The sequence below is a fragment of the Mesoplodon bidens genome, assembly GCF_964165515.1.
Source record: "Mesoplodon bidens genome assembly, chromosome: 12".
Lineage (NCBI taxonomy): Eukaryota > Metazoa > Chordata > Mammalia > Artiodactyla > Ziphiidae > Mesoplodon > Mesoplodon bidens.
The window spans coordinates 64,846,488-64,872,912 of record NC_138168.1 but is presented as its reverse complement, the minus strand read 5'-3'; the positions used below and the strand labels follow the sequence as shown (position 1 = coordinate 64,872,912).

At 38.1% G+C, this 26,425-nt stretch overlaps 1 protein-coding gene across 2 annotated transcripts in view; it reads right to left on the bottom strand.

Annotated features, from left to right (window-relative positions):
• Window positions 1-25,720, bottom strand: part of TBPL1 (TATA-box binding protein like 1) — a 30,303-nt gene extending 4,583 nt beyond the window's left edge. The window contains exons 1-3 of one of the 2 annotated variants that reach the window (XM_081251336.1): window positions 25,425-25,720; window positions 1,601-1,673; window positions 23-105 (exon numbers count right to left, since the gene is read on the bottom strand). In XM_081251336.1, coding sequence (XP_081107462.1) covers window positions 23-105; window positions 1,601-1,673; window positions 25,425-25,546 — 278 coding nt within the window. In that variant the 5' untranslated portion in view covers window positions 25,547-25,720. Of the gene's footprint in view, window positions 1-22; window positions 106-1,600; window positions 1,780-25,424 lie in introns of both variants that reach the window. The other variant, XM_081251337.1, reaches the window with a different exon arrangement.
• Window positions 25,721-26,425: the final 705 nt, after the last annotated feature.

The window sequence follows — 26,425 nt, the reverse complement described above, 5'->3', positions numbered from 1 at the left end:
TGAAAACCCAAGTAACATTTACCTTGTTGCTCCAGTGCAAATAATTTTTCCTGAGGACCAAATCGTAGCTGTAATTCTAGGCTTTCTAAGCTTCATTAATACTTTCTGCAAAAAAAGACAACCAGAACTCCAACAACCTGATTACACATGTTAAGTGTTGATTTTCACACACGGTTCTACTCTATGTGGCCATTTCATGTTTAAATACTATGCCAAGCTTACCCAAGACTGAAATAACTGTTCTCCAAATCACCCATTCTGAAATCAAGAACCACGCTGAACACAAAGAATGTATTAATCCAAAAGGACATTTAATCAATTAAAAATTCAAGGCCTGTAAAATCTCTCACTGTATACTTGAAATCAATGTACCACAAGGATGTATGTACACACTCCAACTCTCGTTCCACTCTGTTCATATAATTGGAATTTGCAATTTGCACGCATCCTCAAACATGCCAAACTTGTCCACACCTCAGGAGCTTTGCCTAGCTTACTTTCATCTGGAATATTCTTCCTTCAATGTTCTCCCTTCATTCAGGTCTCTCACCAGATGTCATCTCCACAGAGAGGCCTTCCCTGATCATTCCACCAAAGTACCCATCCCTTCACCCCTCCCTGATTTCTAACCCTGCTTTTCTCTGCTTCTTGGTGCCTGCCACTACTTTATACTGTGTCTTACAGCTGAGATGCCCATTATATATTCAAGGTCGATGTGCAAATCCTGAATGCGGGAGGAATGCTGGAGCTGGAGATGTAATTTTAGATTCCTTAGAAACGAAAGGCACTTAAAGCTATGGGTTTAGAAGAAATTACCTACAGTGTGAGTATAAATAGGTCAAGGACTAAGGTCCAAGATAAAATGTGAATTTAAATTTTCACTGCAGCTTTTCATTTGTGGCAATATTTATTATATGGCCGTTATGTATAAAAGAGATAAATGTTTACTGAATACGTAACAAATAAATGAATGAGACATTTCTTCTTAAAACTCTTGTTACATTTTTTAGTTCCTTCTTTTCTCTGTCATATGTCATATTATCAAACTAGAAAGCTATTAAATCTGGGGAGACAAAACTTACCACAGATGCAAAATAAAATCTGAGCTAAAATACATTATAAAATTTCATACGTAAGTGGCTGTGGCTGAGAAACATCGAGTTTATTCTACATCTAACTGTCTTGCACTACCAGCTCGTCCATCAACTCAGTTTTCAGTTAACCTTCCTAGAAAAAATGACTTCTCTACCATATGGCATGCTAAAGTTCCAACGCAGCATTAAGCCTTTTCCTCTCTTTTTAGCAGATATATTTGCTCCTTTTTTAAAGTGAAGATGGCATTATTGATGAACCTGAAAACCTTTCATTGTGATTCACTGAAATTTTTAATTGAATTTAATTCATCTTTACTTAGTTTCTAGCATGAAGAACTAATAAAAACTTATCAAGGTATACTGGCATCTGATTTTTAGAGCCTTCATACACATTCTTAATTTTTACAATAAATGTATAAGGTAGTGTCATCATTGTTTACTTAGTATCTTCACAGCACTATAAAATTAGGCTAATGTAGCACACGCGACAAAATTCAGATACTCACTCCAACGTCACGCTTATAAATTACATTTGCTCCCTCCAAAGCAATCTTCCTTAAGTTCAAATGGCATCTTGTTCTAAAAACACAGACTACATTTGTAATTAGAATGTCCAGTGCAACATCACTGTCTGCATCCATTGGGGTAGTTTAAAAACTTAGCTTCCCACCACGAAGATCACATCCTAAGAAACAAAACAAAATAAAATAATTAAACTCAAATGTTTTGTTAATATATTGTTCACAAGTAATCTTGATTACTAAAATGCAAGAAGTTGATCTCATTACTTATTGTTCAAATGGTACTCAAATCAAATCATATCCTTTCTTCTCCCCACGAAAAATGTCACTTTTTAAAAGATAACATGTCATATAAAATCCTTCCAAATCTGGACCTAACTTTCATTCCTTAAAATTAATCAGTAACTTTTACATGCCAGGAGCTTGCCAGACGTATCTGCAGCAACTCGCCTTTACAACCACCATGCTCCAGGCGTATTGCAGTTATGGCCATTCTCCAAACACATCATGTTCAAGGGCTGGACTTTGTGGTCCCAATGTCCAACTATTAATGGTACTATAACCCACCTCATACAACCTGCAAGGGCTATAAAAAGAATGACCTACTTTTCCACTATTTCGGGTACAGCCATTGACTTAAGTTTAAAGAGGCAGCAATATTAATTATAACATTTATTAACAGACTTTTCTCACTTACTAGTCACTCATTCTTTATTCACTTACTGAACACCTCAATACACTGAGGACACTGGAGGAAAAAAGGAATAAGGCAAGGTCTTTTGTCCTGAAGGAGCTCACAAATCTTTGTGTGTGTACGGGGGAGCTCTAACAGTTACTTAGCACAACAGCATTTTTATCAAGATCCCAATCTTCCAAAATATATACCTTTTCAAAACTGTTTGAATTTCTATAAACAAAGAAGAACAAGCCCTTGTTTTTACTAAGCACATGATCCATGTCCAGCTAAAATATTCTCTGAGTTTCCACATCTTAAAAAATAAGTAATGGTAATTCAGCTTACCTACCCCACAAAGAGAAAATCAGAAAATAGTAACAATACTATTATAATTATCTTTACAATTCCTTGAAGGCACAATATGAAAATGAACTAGGATTCTTTATACGGATTCAAGTTATTATATGACTAAAGACTCAAGTTATTATATGACTAAAAAATGAAGAAGCCAAGAGTCCAAATAAAAAAAATTCAGTTTTGTTTTCCTGCCTTTTAGTTTCTGTAGGACACAATGAGAAGTCAGACTGAAACTTTTAGCATCTCTATAGGATCATATAGCATTGAACTCTGTGTATTACTTGAACCTCAACGTCATTCTATTTTCTCACTCTTATATTCCCTTCAATCTGCTTATCTTTTTGTTTTTCTGTTCTTTGTATATGTTTGAGCAACCTCATATGATTCTTATGTACAAGAGGCGGGACAGGGGTGGCAGTGGAGTCTGAGGGATAGATATATAGGTGGACAGATTAATAAGCAGAGGACAGAAACAGTTATCAGTGGTGATCTTAAATGCAGACTCCACGTTTGACGCACCACCGACTAGTTCTCAGGACTTAGGCCAGTTATGCATTCTGTCTGTGTCTTGGTTTTCTCACCTGTGACATGGAATAGACAGTGCCTACCAGACAGTGTTATGGGAATTATATAAAATGTATGAAAAGTACTTAGCACATATACTTGGAAAATAATAACACAAAAATAACAGTGATTAGGAATAAAAATAAGTTCAAATCTACAGGCAGAGATTTCTTAGCATTACTTCCCACGATTACATCACAACCCAGATATTGAGCCACCTGCTATTTTCCTATTAAAATTAGGAAATAACTGTGAGGTAGAGGCTCCCGGCTGCTCACCCCAACATCTATTAAGGTCACTCTGTACTGGTTGAAGAAATGTAAAATGAATGGTTTTGTGTCTTTTGAGAAGTCTGCTTAGAGGGACCAAATTAACCAGTGAAGACCCTTTTGCCTTTCTGCTCTTCTTCATTCTTGCTGCATGGAGTCTGGACGTGAGAGCTGGAACTCAAGAAGCCATTTGGGATCATGAGATTATGAGATGAGTATGGAAGAACAGTAAGACAGAAGCAGCCCGAGTCCCTGATACTGTGAAACTCCTTACTAGCCCTGTACTTTCTAATTCTAGACTTTACAAATGTGAGAGAAAAATCAATTTCTCTCTTAAGCCCCCATGGTGGACTTTAGTTACGTGCAGCCTGACTGACACACATCCCATGATAAGAGGCCACAAAAAGCACTACTTAACAGAGAAATTACATATGAAGAAACTATGTCAAATTTACTGTTTCACATAGACTTTTTACAACAAGCAGGCTAAAACAAATTGACTCAGATCTACTACTCTGAGTATTAAACTGCTGAACTGTCTGAGAGAAAATACAAGGATAACATATAAAGTAAAAAATAAGTCAAGAAAGAAGGGGTAAAGCAAATCTTTGAGAATGCAAAGAAGCCTTAATTAATTTGAAATTAATTCAAAATTGATGATTGTTTCTATATATCAGCAACTTAAATTCTAAAAATGAAGTCATGGGCATAGATCATCATAAGTTAGGAAGTATTCATATTTTATATGAGTAGGCTGTCAAACAGTCTCAGAAGATATATCATTGCTTTAATAGGTTTTAAATCAAGGATAAAATATGAAGAAGTCAGTACTTAAGAAAAAAAAAAAGAGGCAAGGCATACTACATGAAAGATTCCACCTTTTTCAAGCAGTACCAAAAAAAAAAAAGGCCCATTTGCAGTTTATCTGAGTAGTACTAAATATTAACAAAGATTAACTTCTTAAAGCTAAAGCATTTCATATCACTTTTAAATAGGATAATTCAAATGGCAATCCAGTGAAAGAGACAAATCTCAACTTCTACAGAGCATCTGACAGCCTATCATACCCCTTTCAATTTCGAGTGAAGCTAAATCATTTATCAATGGGTAAAAAATTCTACCTGAGGAAACTTTATTGTCAGCATTAAAGAGGAATGAATTGATTACCTCTTCAAGTAGTTCAAAAGGCTTATTCCTAAAAATACACACACATAACTTTTTAAACACAGTTTAAACACACACACACACACACACAACTATAAAAAACATGGGGACAATTAATTCCCACTAGGGAAGAAATATTCCAAATTGCTTGTAACTATTATGGTACCTACAGTTAAACATCTGGACCATTTATTTCACCTACTAAATTCTGAAAGTCAAAGACTACATCTTAAATGTTTGTACACACCCATGGCTCGGCACCATATCTGGCATATAGTAAATGTTCTCTTACTACTTGATGAATGAATGCTAGAAAATCCAACATTTCAATCTTCAGCCTATATTAAATTTCTCATCTACCTAGAATTCCAAACTATTTCTTTTAATACTAGGCATGGAAAAATTTTTTAAAAACTAAAAGTCTGAAACTTTACTTCCAAAGCCACTCATTTTCATATAAATGAAGAAGAGCTAAGAGTCTTTTTCTTTCCCTTAATATAATATCCATGAAAATGCATATGTAGTACACTTTACTATATTTCATGATGGTTTACACATAAAACTTTTTAAACTTGTTTGTACAGTTCCAAGGGAAATGTGTTTAAGCAACTCCACAAAAAAGAATAGTATTTTAGAGTGGCATTTAAACTTACAAAGCTGTTAAGCCTGCTGACACTATAGCATGAAATAGTTAAGATACATAAATGGCAAAAACGAACATCTATGTACTTACCACCCAGCTTAAAAAATAAAATTTACAATACAATTGATGTCTCCTCATGCACTTCTCCCAAATTACATGGTCATACCTTCCCTCTGGAGAAAATCTCTACTCTCGCTGAATTGTTTTATCATTCTCATATATTCCTCTTAAAGTTATGACATTTGTATTACGTCCTTGAACCCAGTAAGTCATGTTTTCAAAAAAAATACACTGATGGATTTGGCTTGCTAATATTTCAGTTAGGACTGATATGTCTATGTTTGTAAGTAGAATTTGCCTATAATATTCCTTTCTTGGACTGTCTTTATCTGGTTTGAGTATCAAGGTGACACTAGACTTATTATACAAGTTAGGCTGGTTTCTTATTTTTTTCAGTTTTTATTTTTTTTAACATCTTTATTGGAGTATAATTGCTTTACAATGTTGTGTTAGTTTCTGCTGTTTGACAAAGTGAATCAGCTATATGCATACATACATCCCCATATCCCCTCCCTCTCGCATCTCCCTCCCACCCTCCCTCCTATCCCATCCCTCTAGGTGGTCAAAAAGCACCAAGCTCTCCCTGTGCTATGCAGCTGCTTCCCACTAGCTTTCTATTTCACATTTGGTAGTGTATATATGTTCATGCCACTCTCTCACTTCGTCCCAGCTTCCCCTTCCCCTTCCTCATGTCCTCAAGTCCATTCTCTACATCTGCATCTTTATTCCTGTCCTGACCCTAGGTTCATCAGAACCGTTTTCTTTTTAGATTCCATATATATGTGTTTACATACTATTTGTTTTTCTCTTTCTGACTTACCATAATTCAAAAAGAGTCATGTACCACAATGTTCATTGCAGCACTATTTACAATAGCCAGGACATGGAAGCAACCTAAGTGTCCACTGACAGATGAATAGATAAAGAAGATGTGCCACATATATACAATGGAATATTATTCAGCCATAAAAAGAAACGAAATTGAGTTACTTGTAGTGAGGTTTCTTCTTCTTTTTTTAAAAAAAATTATCTGGAAGACAGTTTTAGAAGAACTTATCTGAAAATTGTGTGGACCTGTTTCTTGTTTCCTTGGGGGATTTTAAAAGATTAATTCAACTTAAGAGTTTTAAGACATTTGATGTCTTCTATTTCTTCTTTAATCAGTTTTCCTAAATTAAATTTTCTTGGGGCATTTTCCATTTCTTCTAAAATTTAAAATTTTATGGCATACAATTCTTCATGGTTTTCTTACAAATTTTAAAAATTCAACTTTAGTATACTTATGTCTTTTTCATCATAGTATCATTTATCCCTGCTTTTCTTCCTATAATCAATCTTGCTGAAAAGTTTTTCTATTTTTTGTTTCTTCAAAGGACAAACTATTGGCAGTTAGTTGATCCTCTTTATTAATTTTTTTTGCCTTATGTTCATTATTTCCTTCCTTCTACAGATCTATTTTTTTCCTAATTTCTTATATTGGAAAGTAAGTTGGATGCTTAATACTTCAGTTTTGAACTTTTTCTCTATTCTCGTATGAACATTTAAGGTGATTATAACCAAGTGCTTTCGGTACATCTGAAGTTGGATATATTATGTTTTCATTATCCCTTGATTCTAACAATATTTACATTTCCATTATTATTTTTATTAGACTAATTAGCTATTTATTTAGAAATTCTTTGCCTTTAGACATATATAGTTTTTAAATTTATTGGTAATGAGGAAGTGCTAACTTAAAAGAATGAGATACCACTATTTATACTGGTAAGCATCAAACACTGCTGATGAAGATGTAAGTAAAGCAGCATTCTCTTATAATTTGGAACAATATCTACAGGAGATAATCTGGCAGTGTGTATTCAAATAATTAAAAATATGTGTATATGATGAATTTCAGTCAACCATTAAGAATGCATCTTGAGAAATTATTCAACTGAGCAAAGTATAAATAAGATTATATACACTGCAATTCTGTTAATAACAGAAGCCTACGTGCCTATCTAGAAGAGATTGGTTAAATAAAGTATAGCAGTCTCATATAACAGACTACTGAACAGACTTTATAAATTACAACTACATGGATGTAGATGGAGGTTCATTATGTAAAAAATAAATATATGTTTGATAGAGTTCATTTTGGTTTATATATCTCTGTATGTACTAAAAATGCCAAAATGTTAACAATTATTCTATTCAGAGAATTGGCAACAGAGTGACTTTGGTAATTTCCCCACTGCCTAAGGCCTAATATTAAGATATGGTTTAATAAGGTGTTTTGTCCTGTTTCTCAAGTAAATGCCTAACATGTGTTTGTCAAATATTTCCTTCTAATAAAAAGCAAAGTTGAAAACTGAAGCTGTCCTACTTCAAGAAATAACATATTTCTAGCACTGTATTAAAAAAATGCATTATTGAAGTTGAAACAGCTTCTTCCCTCCTCACTGACTTTTATGGACAAGTTAGATCCTCTTTCCAGTGGTATTCCAACTACAACCTTAAAGCATCACCTGGAAAACATCGCCCCCTCCTGGTTTTTAAGACAAATTACATCCGAGACTACTACATTTAAAATTTTCCACACCAGGAAAGACATTTTAAACTAAAAGGGCACAATAAACACTGTTATAAAAACAATGCAAAAATAACCCTAAAAATCTAACTAAAAGCCAAAAGAATAAAATAAACATGAGAATACAGAAAAGTAGATTCTAGCTACTTTTAAGTGTACTTAAGTTGCATCTGAGGATACTGTGGGTGTGGGTCCTCAAAGGTTTAACCACGGAACTACTGTCCATGATTTGAGAAATGGCAGAAGGAGGGAAAGACTGGATATAGTCCAACTGCAAACACAGTGTGAACCCAGGTGGTGTCCTAGAGATCATTCTTCTACAAATAAGATACGCCATCCAAACTAACCTCATATTCTTTATAAAGCCCCCCAAATAGCAGCTTAGGAAAGAGAGATTTTGTGTTCCTGACCCCAACAGATTACTCGATCGTCTCTCAACACATGCCTCTGACTAAGATGGACAAAAGCCTTTTAGAAAGAGGGTCTTCTTTCATATCTGTTTAATAGTACAGCATAAACCTTACAAAAGGGTAGGGTGACTTAGTGTTTACATTTAGGTGTGTGATACTGGGTAAGTTACCTGACCTCTTTCTAAGTCTTAATTTTTTCTTCTGAAAATCGGTGATAACATCACTGCATCTCCCCGGGTGCTTTTAAGGATTAAATATGATTATTTATGTCAAGTACATAGCATACAGCATGTGTTCACTAAATGGTAGCTATAACTGTTTAATGGATTCACAGGTAGTAGAATATCACAACCAGATAGTATGATTTAGTGAATTGACACAAAACTTGAGAACAGTCACATTAACAGAAAAAAACAGAGATCATAAGAGGTTAGGCAGGGGTCAGCAAACTACAACCAATGGGCCAGGGCCTGATTTGTTAAAAAAAAAAAAAAAAAAAGTCATACTGAAACACAGCCATGCTCATGTATTTACATAATGACTCTGTGGCAGAGCTGAGTAGTTGTGACAAAAACCAAATGACCTATAAGCCTAAAATAGTTACTATCTGGTCCTTTAAGAAAGTCTGCAGATTCCTACACTAGTGCAATGGGGCAACAGCGATAAAATAAAATTTAATGCTAATAAATGTAAAGCTCACATTTTTATCTAGAGTCTGTCATACAGAGTAAAGTAAGTCAGAAAGAGAAAAACAAATATTGTATATTAACACATATATGTGGAATCTAGAAAAATGGTACAGATGAACGGATCTGCAGGGCAGGAATAGAAACGCAGGCATAGAGAACGGATGTGTGGGCACTGCGGGGGGGGTGAAGGGGAGGGTGGGATGAACTGGAAGATTAGGTTTGACACAAATACATTACCATGTGTAAATAGGTAGCTAGTGGGAACCTGCTGTATAGCACAGGGAGTTCAGCTTGGTGCTCTGTGATGACCTAGATGGGTGGGATGGGGGTGGGGTGGGAGGGAGGTCCAAGAGGGAGGGGATATATGTAAACACATACCTGATTCACTTCATTGTACAGCAGAAACTAACACGACATTGTAAAGCAATTATACTCCAATAAAAAAATAAAGTGAATAAAACATCTGTATATCATGGTCCTTGATTGGTTCCTGGTTTGAACAAAACAGTTGTAAGAGGAAATTTGAGTATGATAGATGACATTAGGGAATTACTGTTAATTTTGTTAGGTGAAATAAGAGAGTGGTCATGTAGACAATTATGCTTATTTTTCAGACATGCATATTGAAATATTCACGGGGGAAATGCCATGCCTGTAATTTACTTTAAGATACAGGAAACTTCCACTGTCTGAACTCGGTAACAAATAGATTTGGATAAAGTTTCAGATGAGTCCCTCATCATCTGGAATCTTACCACAGGAACCAAACAAATTTGGACAATCTATTCTGAGGTACAGAATGCATCTGGATAGTAGGTATAATTTTATTTTAACACAAAAATGTACCATACTACTGCTTCATCTCTTACTAATGACTAAATCTAGGTGATAGGATATATGGGTATTCGTTACACTACTCTCCCTACATTTCTGTCTAAAAATTTCCATAATAATTTTTAAAAGCTGTTTAAAAAGAAAAAAAAGAATTTCCTTACAATAGGTCACACTAAGACTACGTGGATTTTAATTATATTACTTACAAAAAAAGAAAAACTAGGTTAGAAAGGAGTATTCAGAGCAAAGGAATTACTAGCCTCTTTGCTACTAAAACATCTAGAATATCCTGACCTTATCATTTAAAGAGGGCACTGATATCCAGATATCCAGAGGAAAGTAGGATGGCATGAGATGTAAAAATAGTTGTATGAGGAAAGTCTCAGGACACTTAGTACAAGAAAGGAAAGATAGCAGTTGCTCTCAAATGTCTGAATAAAAAGGAAACTGAAAGATCCAAATAAAGTCGCATGGAAGCAGGCCTCATAAAGCCACACCAAAAAGCAAATACCTGCAAAGCAGAAGCCTCAACGGAAAATAAGGGTCCCAAAAAAGGGGAGGTAGGGCAAAATACTTAACCAAGTTAGGAATGTTATAGAATGATTCTCTTATTAGGTAGAAGATGCCACTAGATGGTTTCTAAGATGCCATCTAATTCTCAAATCCCAGGATTCCAACATCTTACATGAAGACATACTATAGACAAATTTAGGAATTACATACTAAATTTCAATTTTCATTCTAGAACTATGATGTTAGTTTAGTTAAATTAACATCCCAGAGGCTTCCCTGGTGGCGCTGTGGTTGAGAATCTGCCTGCTAATGCAGGGGACATGGGTTCGAGCCCTGGTCTGGGAGGATCCCACATGCCACGGAGCAACTAGGCCCGTGAGCCACAACTACTGAGCCTGTGCGTCTGGAGCCTGTGCTCCGCAACGAGAGGCCGCGATAGTGAGAGGCCCGCGTACTGCAATGAAGAGTGGCCCCCGCTCGCCGCAACTAGAGAAAGCACTCGCACAGAAACGATGACCCAACACAGCAAAAATAAATAAATAAATTAACAAACTCCTACCCCCAACATCTTGTTTTAAAAAAAAAAAAATTAACATCCCAATTCTGAACTTCCCACCTTCCCTTCAACAAGCATTCGTGTTCAAACGGGCAGTAAAGGGAGAAAGATGCACTGAGGGGCAACGGCAGAGGCAGATGACCAAATTGCAAATTCTTTGTTTGGCATGGTGACATCATAGCATGAAGACATTTCTCTGCACGGCCCAACAGCTTATACTTTAGACCAACAGTCCTTGGGTTGGCATTTTTATGTTCTAGCCACATGAAGAAAGTTTTATTAACAGTATGCCTGGGCACAAAAACACTTGTATATTCCAAAGGAAAGGATTATGTAGTATACCACTCATATAAAACAGTTAAATGCTTAAATAAAAGCAAAAGTATTTGATGTACAAAACCATCACTGCATTAAGTTAAACAGAAAGTTAAACTATCTTCATTACATATGTCTCCACCTTCTATCTCTGACTTAATCTAAATACCAATTCTGAAGACTGGTAGCAAAATGGTTATTACAATTTTAAAAAATCTACATTAAGAGAATTACAAAGATACTGTTTTTATTTTATTTTTTCTTTTACATTGGAGTATAGTTGATTTACAATGTTGTGTTAGTTTCAGGGGTACAGCAAAGTGATTTAGTTTGTTGTTTAGTTAGTTTACTGTTCTTTTTCAGATTCTTTTCCCATATAGGTTATTACAGAGAAAGATACTGTGTTTTAAACAACTCTGAGGGTTGCCAGCAACTATCTATTAAAAAAAATAGTAAAGAGGAGTATATTAATATGTTTTAATCAATGAAAATATTTGTAATGATGCCTAAAAGGTGGTGGAGGAAGATTTAAATGATGCTGATTTTCTGAAAATGACTGCTTAAGGAAAGCTAACTCAATGGTTTACACTGCCATGAAAAAGTTCCAGAATAAAAAAGTATTTTGCAGTTTAAGAATACATAATCAAAGACTTACCCCATATTAATAATGCTTAAACAGTAGCCTGCTTAAGAATTTCACTATTTTAACATGTACTAATATGTATCTGTAAAGTAAGAAATCTTAGATGTCTAATGGATGCTATGTGACAGGGGGCTGACTCTAAACTGTTTCTCCCCTTATTTGCAAAATACAAACAACACCATTTACTCACCATATGAGTGATCTGAGGGATTAATGAGCGCCTCACAAATTATAATATGCTCTATTAAAGTGCTGTTACATTAGTCAATGCTAACATTAATTTTAACTAATGTACTATTATAAGAGGAAAAAAGTATTTTACTGAATACAACTTGAAATCTGGCCATTCACACTCAAAGATGAGAAATCTGGCATACAAGTTCCTTATTATATAAAAGCAAAATTTATTTTGGATAGATTTCTTAGTATTTCAATTACACGGTCTTAATATATGATTTTAAAAGATGGCATGTCATTTTCTGATTACATAAGAAATACTTAAAGAAAAAAACGTCATCCATAATCCCACCACAGTGATAATTACTGCTGTTTTCCTATGCTCATATAGGCATATGAGCCTGCTAAATCCATATATTTATCTGTGCATATTAAACAAGATTGAGACTATATATTTTGAGGCTGCTAAATCCATATATTTATCTGTGCATATTAAACAAGATTGAGATCATATGCATACGGTGTTGTATCTAGTTAACAAAGGATTTTATAAAAATCTTTGACAACCTGAGATAAGAAAAAGAGCAATATTGAATTGATTTTCCTTGAATACTAATGAAAGTGAACTTTTCAAATATGAATACTTGTATTTATTCTATGTTAATTGCCTTATATCCTCTGCTCATTTTCCTTCTGAGATATCCTACTGATTTATAAAAAGCTCTTACATGTAAAGAAATATCAGCCTTTTGCTTGCTTATGCTACTCCTTCTGCTAAAAATGATCAATCCCGATTTCTATACCTAGCTCATTCCTACTTGTTCTATAGCTCAGCATCACCTTCATTCAATCAATTCTACAACAATGAAACGGAAATCTAAGCATCAGGCCCAGTCCCAGCAGATGGGGGTCCAGCAGTGACCAAGACTTGGCAGAGGGAACGGCTGGTGTTCTCAGCTCTGAGGTGAGTGAGCAGTGCGAACTGTTCAGATGTGAAGAAGGGCCAGCCTGGCTAGAGTGGGAAGACGGAAAGTGGCATGAGACCAGGCTGGAGATGCAGGGAGGGGTTAAATTATGCCTTCTAGGCCAAGTTAATAATTTTCATGTTTATCCCAAGATAATGGTGGGCTAAAGAGAAGCAAGAAGTGACATAATGTATTTGATTTTCATGAAAATCTATCACTGCCATTTCTGTAACAGGAGAATGGACTGCAAGGTTAGAACAGGCAGAAAACTCAGTTAGGGTCTAGTGCGGCAGTCCTGGTGAGAGAGGACAGTCGTGGGAGCAGGGTGGATGAAGACGGAAAGAAGTAGATTGAAGAGAGACATTTTTGGGAGGCAGAGTGAACAGAGCTTTGTGACTGATATGGGAAAGAGGAAAAGGGAGATGGAAGATGACTCTAGGTTTGTGGCCTAAGATACTGTCTACTGGGACAGGAACACTGAAGGGAGAGCAGGTTTGCAAGGGGAGATGGGAAAAGGAGGAGGGGTAAGGATTCTGTTTTGGACATGCTGACTTGAAGGAACTTGTGAGACATCCAAGAGGAGATACAGACAATCAGATAAGAGCCACTGCTCAGGACAGGCCTAGGTCTAGACTGGAGGTGAAAACTTGGAAACCCTCATACAGAAGGTAATTAAAACCATGATGGGTAAAATAAGAAATCAAAGGAACTAAGATATCTGATCTCCAAGACTGAGCCAGAGCATCCATTACCATGATGAATGCTCCGAGTCTCATGACCATGCTGCTAGTTGTACTACTACACAGCACTTTCCCACACTATAGTGAAATTTTGTATTTCTGTCTCCTTGGTAGACAATAAGCTCCTTGGACGCGTGATCAATTCTTACTTATTTTTGTACCCAAGTCTTGGAATAGTTCCCAAGGCATGAGACACTTTCAATAAAGTATCTGTGAGAGGTTAACTGTTAGCTTGAGATTATTAAAAAGCAGCACCTCTACACGTGCACACACAAACACAAGTTTTAAGAGGGAAGGCTCTGGAGCAGATTACTTGGGTTAAATCCAGACTCTACCACTTATCAGTCGTGTGACCTTGGGGAAGTTATTTAACGCCTTTGTGCCTCAATGTCCACATTGTAAGATAAGGCAGATAACAGCACCTAGTGCCAAGTGTTGGGAAAACTAAAATTTCATGCAGAGCATTTAGCATAGTACTTGTACACGGTAAGCATTCAAATTTAGCTATTCTTATTGTTACTAAAATTATCTCCTTTCTTCATCTTCCACGGATAGAGAAATGTTCAAAAATGGAAAGGATTTCCAGTTATTCATTGTGGTTCTCCAGCTTTGGAACACAAAAACAGATCATGTTGCTTCAGGGCTAAAAGCAAGGGTAAAAATAAAGAGTACAATTTTGATGTATCTGGTAAATGAAATCAGTATTTAAAAAACAACTAAATTTAACAGTGAATTAAAACAACAACAACAACAATAACAAAACCGTTTCAAACCAAAACAAAAAGTAGTTGTTGATTGTGTGGGTTTTTTGGGGGGTGGGGAGTTGGGAGTCTGGAGGAGAAGGAGAGAAGAGCCTGACCAAGTCTACTACAAATTACAAAACAGACATTTTGCCAACATTTACTTAGCTAGGTACCTGCAAAAACAGGAAAACTGAATATTAAATTGCAACAAAACTATTCATCTGTTCATTTCATTTAAAGTGTAAATTTATCATGTTCATTTTAAGTGTAAGGCCTCAGTTTTTCCCAGAAGGTCTTACATGCATCCCTCTTTTCCCATATTATGAGCTATCGTTTAAAAAACGAGGAAGTTTGTCTCTTTACAGAGAATCTTGATATTTGCCCTAAGTTACCCATAATAAGCAACTACAATTTGTGGGACTACTCTAGCCATTAAGCTGATGCTAATAACACAACAGAATTTTTTAAAGATTATCATTTTCTTCGCAAGTAAAAATGTTAATTAGGTTGCTAAAAAACAGAATAAACCCTCTTTCAGCTTGTGGTTGGTGTCAAGGTTGGCATGCATAAAGTTCAATTTTTTCCACAATCTGATTTTTATTTCAAGAGTATGAACGCAGGATTCAAACTTGAACTGCTGACAGCTCATCAAGAATTTAATCCAGAGAAAGCACTGCAAGTTGAAAACATAACAGGTGGAATTTCCTATTTTGACAGTTTGCTTTCAACTGCTTTTATAGGTTTACCCTTCATATAAAATGTCTGCTCTAATGGAGACAACCTGTTTAAGGTCTAGGTCACGTATGACTGCCATTTTCTAAAAAAAGGAAGGTAAGATTATGAAATTAGCTACTTGGAAAATAGTGTACAGAGTTCAAACTTTTCTAGTTAAAAACAGTTTTTACTATTTAGTAAAAAGTGTAACATACTTAAATAAAAGCGAAAGGGACTGCAGAATGAATACTCTTTCCACATGTAAGCACCATTAAGAATTTCCTGTTTTACTCAGAAATGGGCAGATCTTTCACTGATTGAGGGCCGTATCACTCAAAAAAGATAAATATGTAGAACTTGGCTGAAGATCAGAAGAAAGCCATAAAATTTTTTAAATTGGAAACTAAGGTCTGTGAGAAGGACTAAAGGGCACTGATTTAAACCTAGCACAACAGTAAACTGAGTAATTGATAATAACGTACAATTAAAGGAAGTATTCTAACACAGACGCATAAAAAGAGTGATAAGGAGGTTTTCTGATGGGAACATTGGTTCTTAACTTTTAAGAAAAAGCCAAAACAAAATAAACAAAATAAAAGCTATAAAGAGGCACAAGCCCCAAAGATATTGATTAACTAACCTTTGTAGGGCCCTGATTTTAAAAACATTTCCAAGTTGTTTCTAATGGGGCAGTCAGTTGAGACCCACTGGGCTGAAACGCCACAACAGGTCAACAAAATAATGGAATTTCCCTTTCAGCAGGTCCTTAAAATGGGTTATATTCTCATATCAGGACTGTTTATCATAGAGAACATCAAGACTTCTGCACTCTTTCCCATGCATTGTTTCCTGAACTTGGATTCATGCATTAAACTGTCACAATCTGCCTTCTGCCTCTGCGTGGGATGAAATGTTACAAATGAACTGCTCATTGCTGAATCCAATGTCACAGTTGACACTCCCTCCTACTGGACCTCTCCGGAGCATAAAGCCCTGGGAACCCCTGATTCCCCCAATTCTTCCTCACCATCCCCTATCCTTGGCTTCTGAGGCACCTTTCCTAGGTTCTCCCCATCTCAAATACTGCTCTGTCTGCCTCTTATGTCATAAATTCTTCAGGGAAGTCCACGACAGTCCCTGGAGAGCTCAACAACTGGTTCCAGAGGTGCAAACCCCCTTGAAATCATATCCACACAAATTTGGATGTACATCTGAGGAGGCCATTATTTTCTTCATATTCTCAAATGAGTTTAAGATCCTTGAAGGTTATAAACAACTGCCTTAAATCCCTTTCAAATTTAAGCTTTCCAGGCTTCAACTGCTACCCATAAATTTATGGCTCTTACTTCAATTCTGACCTATCAGAGATTTGAAACTATATTCCTGTCTGTTAGGCATATTCATTAAGGTAAACCAACACATCCAAAACTAATAATTAATCCCCTCAGAAATACTTGCTGTCTCCAGATTCTTAATTTTAGTTAATGAAGCCACCACCCAACACTCTCAAACCTGAATCAGAAATTTCAGAATCATCCTTCATTTCTTCTTTTTCTCCTACACCCAGTTAGCTTCTCATCTAGCTTCTTTTCTGCATCCCAAGCATCAGTGTTTCATATTAGGCTTTCACGTGCCATTAAGGCTACAGCCTTCTAGTGGAATTCTCTGCTTGCAGTCTCCACAATCTAGTCCATCTACCAAATAAGCTACCAGAATTGTCTTCCTAACTGTGCCACACCCCTGTTTAAATAAATATCTCTTGGCTCTCTTACATAGACAGCTTGGAATGCAGTGAGTTTCACGTCTCCAAATTACCTTTTATAACCTAATCTTCCACTTCCAACACACCTTAACTGTTTCACAACTTTTTACCGCTCCTCTTGCGACAGCTGACCCTTTCCTGATTTTATATCTGCCTAGGATGCCCCTTCCCCACTCCTTCAACTAACAAACTCTTACTCACAATTGTATTCATTAGCATGCAACAGATGTGAACCAAGCACTACGGCTAGACACTGGGAATACAGCTCAGAACAAAACAGTCAGGTAAGAAACCCTCATGGCAGTTGTATTCCAGTGGAAGAAACAGACAATGAAAAGACAAGCCATGAAAATAATTAGAGAATGTGATCCATGTTATAAAGAGAAACTCTAGAGTGATCCAGGAAGGTCCCTTAACTTCCTCAGAGATGAGAAATTATTCTTAAAATGAGATCTGGGGGCTTCCCTGGTGGGGCAGTGGTTGAGAGTCCGCCTGCCGATGCAGGGGACACGGGTTCGTGCCCCGGTCCGGGAAGATCCCACATGCCGCGGAGCGGCTGGGCCCGTGAGCCATGGCCGCTGAGCCTGCACGTCCAGAGCCTGTGCTCCGCAACGGGAGAGGCCACAACAGTGAGAGGCCCGCGTACCGCAAAACAAACAAACAAACAAACAAAAATGAGATCTGGAAGGCTAAGGAGGAGCCAGCCACATGCAACACGGACAGAAGAGACCCCAGGAGAGGGCCCAGCAAATGTAAGGGTACTGACTGTATTATAACTGTCCACTCTACTAGACTGTAGGCACCATGCTCCTTAAAGAGAACGGTTTAATATAAATGTGTGTCTTTAGAATGTGGCTTAGTGGCTGGCACTTGGTCATCAACTCAATAGACCGGTTTTAGTTCAGACCCCCAAGTCCTAAAGGGCAACTGTGTTCCAGGAGTTTTCACAAATACAGAAATATAATACGGTTCTGATGTAAGGAAAGAATAATTTTGGTTAAAACACACATACAGACCCTTAGCATTTTTGGTATATATTCTCTTTCCCCTTTCCTAAGCTACACTCTCCATTTCAGCCCCAAGGGTCCTAACTCATCCATATCCTAAGTTTATTCCATGAAAGCTGGTTATAGACTAGCTACCCTGTCAGTTACCTTCAGCATAACAACCATCCTTTAAACAGGGTGTGATAATAAAGCCATTATTCCTCTCTTTACAAAGTGAGAGTGAGAATACAATACAGACAAATTAAGTTAAGAATATAGTTTCAGACATCTGAAACTCTTATAATTTAACAGGCCCTAAACAAAAAGCCTACAAAGAGTAACTTAAAAGGCACACATTCTTTTTTTTTTTTTTTGCGGTACGCGGAACTCTCACTGTTGTGGCCTCTCCCGTTGCGGAGCACAGGCTCCAGATGCGCAGGCTCAGCGGCCATGGCTCACGGGCCCAGCGGCTCCGCGGCATCTGGGATACTCCCGGACCGGGGCACGAACCCGTGTCCCCTGCCTCGGCAGGTGGACTCTCAACCACTGCACCACCAGGGAAGCCCCAAAAGGCACACATTCTTAATGTACAGACAAATTAAACTATCACCCAGGTAGGTTTACACTATGCACTGAAGCAGAATTTTCAAGATTACTGGCCAGCCAAAGGTTTTCTCTAAAGATTTACATTATCAATATGTTGCTGAGATAATGAAAAAAGTATTATTCATAGAGCTTTTTATCAGTTGTGAACTGTTGAGTCACATCACATCCCTTACCTCAGGTCCTCCCCCACCAACAACAAAAAAGAGGAGAGAACTGAGTTAAGAAATCTGGTGGACCTTTGAGATGAGCACACCAGGTTGGTGTTGAGGAAGATCTAATGAACTGGTGACTGTGCCTTCAACATGGCTGTGGCTCCTACCACCACCCTAACCTGCCACGTCCTGGGATGTGGTCAACCCATGAGCAATTAACGGCTGCTCACTACAACCTCACTAGGTTGCACATGCTTACAAGAAACTGGAGATGCCCAAGAGGTTCACTGCAGCCATAAGCAGGTGAAAGATAAAAGGTTTTGTGGTTCAACAAAAGTATGTGGCAAATTAAAAAGAATGGAGAGGTTCTTGTTCCACATAAGCTGCAGGTTCATCGTGAATCTTAACAGAGGTTCAAACAATGATAGGGTCTATAAGTGTTGGCCATACTCATCAACCAAATGCCCATCTCCAGATTTGCACTTTTGGGTTACACACTGATTTTATTATCTTCATATCTGAAAGATGGCAACACCTGTCCCTGAAAAAGGGTGGTGTTAAGAACACCAGGGAAACATTAACAATGTGTTAGACAGAATAAAACACCCAGGTTTTATTCTGGGCAACAGTATTGACACTTTGGAGACCTGCTGTCCTAAAAATCTCCCAATACAGTCCTCAGAATATCTAAAATTAAAGGATATATACATGTGCGAGTATAGATATATGAAATAGCCATGATCATTTCCTTGCTTATCTCAATATTTTTTTAGACCCAGAATCCATGATGGCTACAGGAATTATGTTAACAATATTATATCAATACCTCATCTATTCTGGCCAATGTAATTATTAGTACTCAATGAAATCAACAGTATCAACTAAATGTCACTCTCTTCAATCAGGAAAACAGAAGTCATGCCTCTAAATACAAGCATATTTGCCAATCTTCTTGGCGGGGTGGTTATAAAAACCAACTAAAACAAAAATTGCACAATATAGAAGAAAGAATTATAAAACTTTATCCCTGTATATTTAAAGCAAAACATACTTTTAATAATGTTTTATATAAACTTCTATATGTTTTATAAAAAATATTATTTCAACTAAAAACCAAGACCTACATAGTAGCCAAAATAGGAAAGAACAGTTTGTGATACATTGTACTTGAGAAATATTTATTTTCTAGTCAACAGTTTCAAAGGTCCACACAACTAAACTAAAACATTTGGATTTAACATTAAAAAGTTAGCCATTTCAATAGCAGCCTAATAAACAAAGCTATAATGATCAGGTTATCCCCTACTAGGCAGCCTCAGTATTTGGTGTCAGCCTTACCATAAACAAATAATCTTGCAATCGTATGCAGTCATTCCTGAGCCACTTGAATTATTGGAGCACAGCAGTAGTTTCAGCTACCTCTAAAATTACAAGAAAGCTACTATGTAGAGCACATTTATAGTGACACAGAAAACCCAAGTGACAATGACACCAATAAGTTTCAAGTTTACCACCACCTAAGGCTATACAAGTAAAAAAGAGTGTCTTCTAAAAAAGGACTAATTCTGCTAAATGAAACCACTGGGGTCTATTCCTTTTATTCAGAAGTACCACACAACTAAACAAGCAGTCAAGTCCACAGGGAAATAGCATTTCAATAGCTGCAACATGGTGCCAGACTGGGCTTTGTTGGCCTTCCTTTTCCAAGAAACAGAGATGTCTCTTTTTACTGAATCCATCTGCCATAAGTGATAACCAGATGTCTGTGTGATGATTCAAAATTAAAACAAAAGTGCTTCCCCCTCCCAAGACCTAACAGCAGAGATGAGTCCAATAGCCAGCATCACAAAGAATTTCACTGTTTTAATAGCCTCCAAAGGAAAGAAACAAAGTATTTGAGTGGTCTAATGGTTCACCTTTAATGTACTACACCTCACACCACTGAGTCAAGCACCAGCTAGTATTTTTTTCAGCTAACTCTGCAGAACAGTGTGCTAAGTGCTTTACACTTACTTCTCACAGCAACCCTATGAGGTAGTACCTATATGAACCCCATTTTTGAAGATGAGGAAACTGGGGAACGAAGGCAGTGAAAAAACTTGCTCAAGGCCACACCACTAACAAGCAACATCGCCACCACGCTGAACACAGGCAGCCTGTCTCCAGAGTCCATTCCCTTAAGCGCTATACTAACCCTAATCCCAAGAAAGCATAACTGATTTTGATCAAAACTGGTTTTACAATGAAAATACTTGTAATTTATCAGAAGGAAAAAGGTTAATGCCTGATTCTCTGGAACATTTAGTTAATAAAAACAAAGCTGGGGCTTCCCTGGTGGCGCAGTGGTTGAGAGTCCGCCTGCCGATGCAGGGGACACGGGTTCGTGCCCCGGTCCGGGAAGGTCCCACATGCCACGGAGCGGCTGGGCCCGTGAGCCATGGCTGCTGAGCCTGTGTGTCCGGAGCCTGTGCTCCGCAACGGGAGAGGCCACAACAGTGAGAGGCCCGCGTATCGCAAAAAAAAAACCAAAAAAAAACAAAGCTGGACTTTCAAAATGTTGTGAGTTCTCACCTGGTGAGTTAAAAAGCAAAAACATATCATGGATCAAGGTCTATGGACATAAGTCTATGATGGTAAACACAATTATAGTACCAAGAGTCATCCACACATGTCCTGAGAAGACTGTCCTTCAGATGCAATCTGATTTTCAGTATTCTTTCCTGATGGATGAATACTGCATGGTCAAAATCGCTAGCCAAAGTTCTGTGCTGCATTTTTTTGGTGAAATTTTAAACAGCTTCATTATGGACTCCCACATGAAGGCTGATTTGAACTGTCACAGAATTCACCTTGTGTTTTTTTAGCATTTAACGGGATCCCCAGCAGCACACCTCCCATTACAAAACAAGCCATTTAAACCAAACTGTGAATTTTGTCACCCTTTAGTCACAAGATAAGACCAGATAAGTACAATTTTTGATATGACCTGATTCCTTTCCACTAATGACATACTTCTGGAATCTTGCTTTTTCACAACTGTAGAAACACATACACTCCATTTTTCTTCTAAATAAATTGTGTCACAATACAAAAATCAAATTTGTCTATGTGGCCTGGAAAGACCTCAGATAAATATATTCTTTCACCCTTCTGAAATTACCCAAAGTGGCAGTCATGTAACAAGAGCAAATACTGTATCAACTCAAGGCAGTAAATCATTATTTTTATTATTTGAATTGGTTAAAAAAAAAAAAGCCCTAATCATGTTTGAGAAATTTTGCTGTTTAGAATTTGAAGCCAGTATAAAAAGTTAATTTTAGGCATCAGGAATTAGATTCCTAATTAGATTAGATGCCTAAAGGTTCCCCTCATCCACTAGATAAGTCCCTGAAGTGAAAGAAATAAAATACATATACATCCTTTTATTAATATGTTAATCTTCAAAATACACACATATGCAACATGAACATACAATATGATGGCGACTTACAGTCCTGAATCCCCAAGAAATTCTAATTTAGCAGGCATGATGAAATCCATACATCAATAACTACAGCACCAGGCAGTATGCAATAAAGGATTTAAAATTCAAATTTATGTTTGTCATGTTTTAGTATCTATGCATGTCATTCCTCTGCTATCTACAAGTGCACAAAAAGCACCTGAAGAGAAACACTTTCATCCGGCTTTGTACACCTGCCGTGGCATCAGACATATTAAAGGTACAACAAACATGAGTGTAAATTTCAGGAAATCTTTATTTATTAATTCAAATGTCACAATACAGCTAAATTTTCAAAGCACTACAGGTGTTGAGCCATTGTGGAAACATTCTACTATCAATTCTACAATCAATTTACACTTTATTTTTCATAGCAATAATAATTCATCACATGGTCTACGATGCAACAGAAAGAAATCAATCACCAGGTAATTACGGGCCTCCTCACCTAAAAACAGCACTAATACCCACTCAACTAGATTATACAATATTTGCTGATTTTTAAATACTGTGCCACACCCGTGCTAAGAAAGAACACTCTCCAAAAATATTCAGCTATAGATTTTGCATGTATTCATTCTACTTTACAGCAAACTCTGCACATTCTATGTATGTATACATCCACACAAATTTCGACATGACAATTTTCCACATGAAACAAAATTGTGGGACTCACTTAAATCGTTCCCTCTAATTTGGCAAAGTGTAATTTCAGTCAAGTATTCAGATGCAAAATGGTCAGAAAAGATGGATGTTAAGAAAAGGTTTTTAGAGTACAAATTATGAAAATCTAAGGTTCAATTAAAAACACACAGCAGGCTCTACAATACTCTTTTATTTTTAAAAAAGTGACTACATCTCCAATTACAGTGTTACCACTTGGACTTCTGAAACACCTTTTATTCCTAAACGTTCAAATATTTTTACGTGTCTTATTTCAATACAGCCTTGATTCTTGGTTTAAGGCTCTTACCTGTTGTATTCAGAATAAATACAGAGCATCTGACATGATCACTCCATTTTCCATATAAGGGGAGGGATACAGAAGGAAAATGCAACAAAGTAACATTAATGAAAAGGATATACAGGCCAAGGACATATGTTGAAAATTCCGTAAGGAACAGAAATAATACAAATAGCATAAAAAATCACTTTTGATTGGGATGTGATTAAGTAAGGAGAGAAACTAAGACAACACAAAACATTGGGAGCATTGGAGCAGAGAGCAGGGAAAGCAGGGGTTGTTAATAAAGGTGGAAGTCAGGGCTTAAATCCTTTCCCCCCTCAAACACAGAAGGGGTAAGGGATAGAGGCAACAGCAAATAAAATCTAAATGGAGTGTGATGGCAGCCCTGAGACTGAGGGAACTCACTAAGTCTCATACACACTGAGAAAATCCTGGGACTCAACATCCAATAGCCTCAAGTGTGGTCACCCCCAAGAACAACGTTCACAGAAGTACAGCTACATGAAGAGATTAAGAAAAAGTCCTTGATTCACTAACCTAAAGATGACAATATTAGGTTTTTCTTCTTAAGAGGTTTAAAATGTAATTTTAAGTTTCCCAATGTTTATACTTCCCATCTTTGTCAAAGGAAACCGCCCACCTCTTTGCACATATATGAAATTCCGTAACAAGAGATGCTGCACCTCAATTCCATGAAAATGCCAAAGTCAAAAACTCTGTTCTGGCATCAACCAATCAAGAGCACAGAGCGGCAGATCATTACAGTTTCTGAGACTGATTCCGAGGGCAGAGTACGAAAAAAGCGGGCTGGGGGACAAGGATGAAACCTATTTGCTTAAGACAAGCCAGACTTAGCGAAAAAGGTAAGGAACAAATAGAAACTGTGGTTGACATCATTGCTTCTGTTATTTATCAATTTTATTTTCATCTTTAATCTTCAACTTTAAAAGAGCTTTGTTCCCACTGGACACAAAAATAGTATTACTGTAGTATGCATACATGGCCGTTTCAGCACGCCACAGGAAAACCTCATTTACTGACCTAGAATGGTTTTGGAAAGCATAAAACCATTAAATAGTTAGAGACGTAAGGCTTAAAGAGATAGCATAAACTGGCATTTAACATATCAACTGCGAATAATTCTTTAAACCACACAGTGATAAAAATCCTTTCTCGATTTGAATGAACTGCCATTTTCTCAAACTTTCCAAGAGACTGCAGATTGTGCTAGAATAGCTGAACCTTCTCATATTTCTCTTTCCCAATTTCCCCAAGGAATCTGTTATTATTTCTTCACACAATAATCACACCAAGCTTGTTTCGGTTTCTTTCCTTGAGCCGGTTTTAAGGCACTGTTCTTAACCCTAAATACACAAGCCTAACCCTGGTTAACTGCCAGTGTCGCTCTGGAACTGCAGGTGACAGATGCAGTCAGAGAGCTCACAGATGTGGATTGGCTGCAGTCTGAATCCTATCGCAATGAGCACACTGACACAGCCCGCAGATGCACATCTCCGCAGAAGGAGAGTTTAAAAACCGTCATTCCCAATTAAATTTACTTTTAGAGCTTCTACTGGCTATCACTAAGCGCTTATCCCGACTCTCAACCCTGCTTAGCCCTACCTACTATCCATTTTATCTTCCTCAGTTCCAGATCCTTCTTCATCAAGTCTAATTTCGGTTAATTCTACTACTAATAATAACATAAAGCGAGGCTGTTGGCATTGCCAGAACCAGGAACCGACGAAGGTGCTATTTGGGAGCCGGCCCGCCGCGGCAAAGGCCGTTGGAAGTTTTCTGGGAATCAACGGACCCGCTAGCATCTTTGCACGATTTCTCTTCCCCTGGGGGAGGGCTCCACAGAGACGGATGGGGAATCTCCCTTCTCCTGTCTTTCCCAGTGGTGGCTAACAGGAAAAATAAAATACCTCTTTTCTTATCCTACACCTCGCTGGATAACGCTCCCAGGCAGTGACGCCCCACCCCCAACCCGTTATCCCTGATGAGACCCCCAAATATCACCCTGTCCTCCTAAGAACTGGACCCTCCCTCGGGCCCCGGACCAATTTCCTACATCTGAGCGCCTCTCCCTCAGGCATCCGCCCGCACACACCCCACCCGCAGCACGGCCCCGGGTCCGCACACGCAGCCCCGCGCCAAGTCGCCCCGCACCCGGCACTCAGGCAGCTCGGTCGCCCGCGCTCCCCCCGCCCAGGGTCGCCGACGGGGTTACCGTGGGAAGAGCGGGCGGCGGCAGAGGACGCAGTGGCAGCGCTGCTGCCGGTTGCGGCGGGTGCGAAGGATAAGCTGGAGGGCAAGGATAATGATGAGGCGGGCGCGCTCCCCAGTCTCCATGGAACTCCCGCCCCGGCCCGTTGCTAGGAGCCCCCGAGGATCGGGCTCCGTCTTTCGTGCTTTGTTGTTCCGGGTACAGGGCGGCCGCTGCTTCCCCGCGACAATAAATAGACGAGACGCGGGGGAGCACAGAGACAGCGCGCAGAGGCTAGAGCGCCGCCGGACAGGGAGCTTCTGGGTTCCTCGCTAGCCAATCACTTCCGGCTCTCACTGCTCCCGTCACTTTCCCCCGCCCCTTCCTCCGCTTTCCTTTCCTCCTTCCTGGTGCCCAGGTCCGGCCCGGCCTGCTGGAGAGCTTGGCGAGGTGGGGCTGGTGGGTGTGGACTAGGCTAGACTTTTGCTTGAGAACCACTTGAAGAGATTTCGAGAAAACTATGTATCCCTTGTACATCTTTAGCTGGTAGCTAAACATGAGCACGTAATTTCTGGCGTACAGTATAATATAAACGGATTTTAGGGGGGTTTGTTTTTTGACAAAACCTTGGAACTTTCGTTAGCTCGTTCAATTTGTAGAAAAGGTCCACCAATCAACATAATTAGCGAAGCTAGCCCTTAAGAACTAATTTTTTTTTTCTTTTCTACTTCTAACGAAGACATTTTCTGTGAAAATGTCCTACTTCGCTTTTCCGGGTTAATTTACGACTTCGCGATCAAACTCTCATGAATGAATTCTAATCCTAGTCCTAAAATAGAGCGATAGGATATGAAAGATGAAAGAATGGATACACGGGTAAATTGATAGATTAGATAGATAGATAGATAGATAGATAGATAGATAGATAGATAGATAACGCAGTGAGTTTAGGTCAAGCTTCTGTCGCCTGTCCCTTCGATATTCCTTACTCAGGTTGGGTTTGCGATCAGGATTCGGCCTTGGGA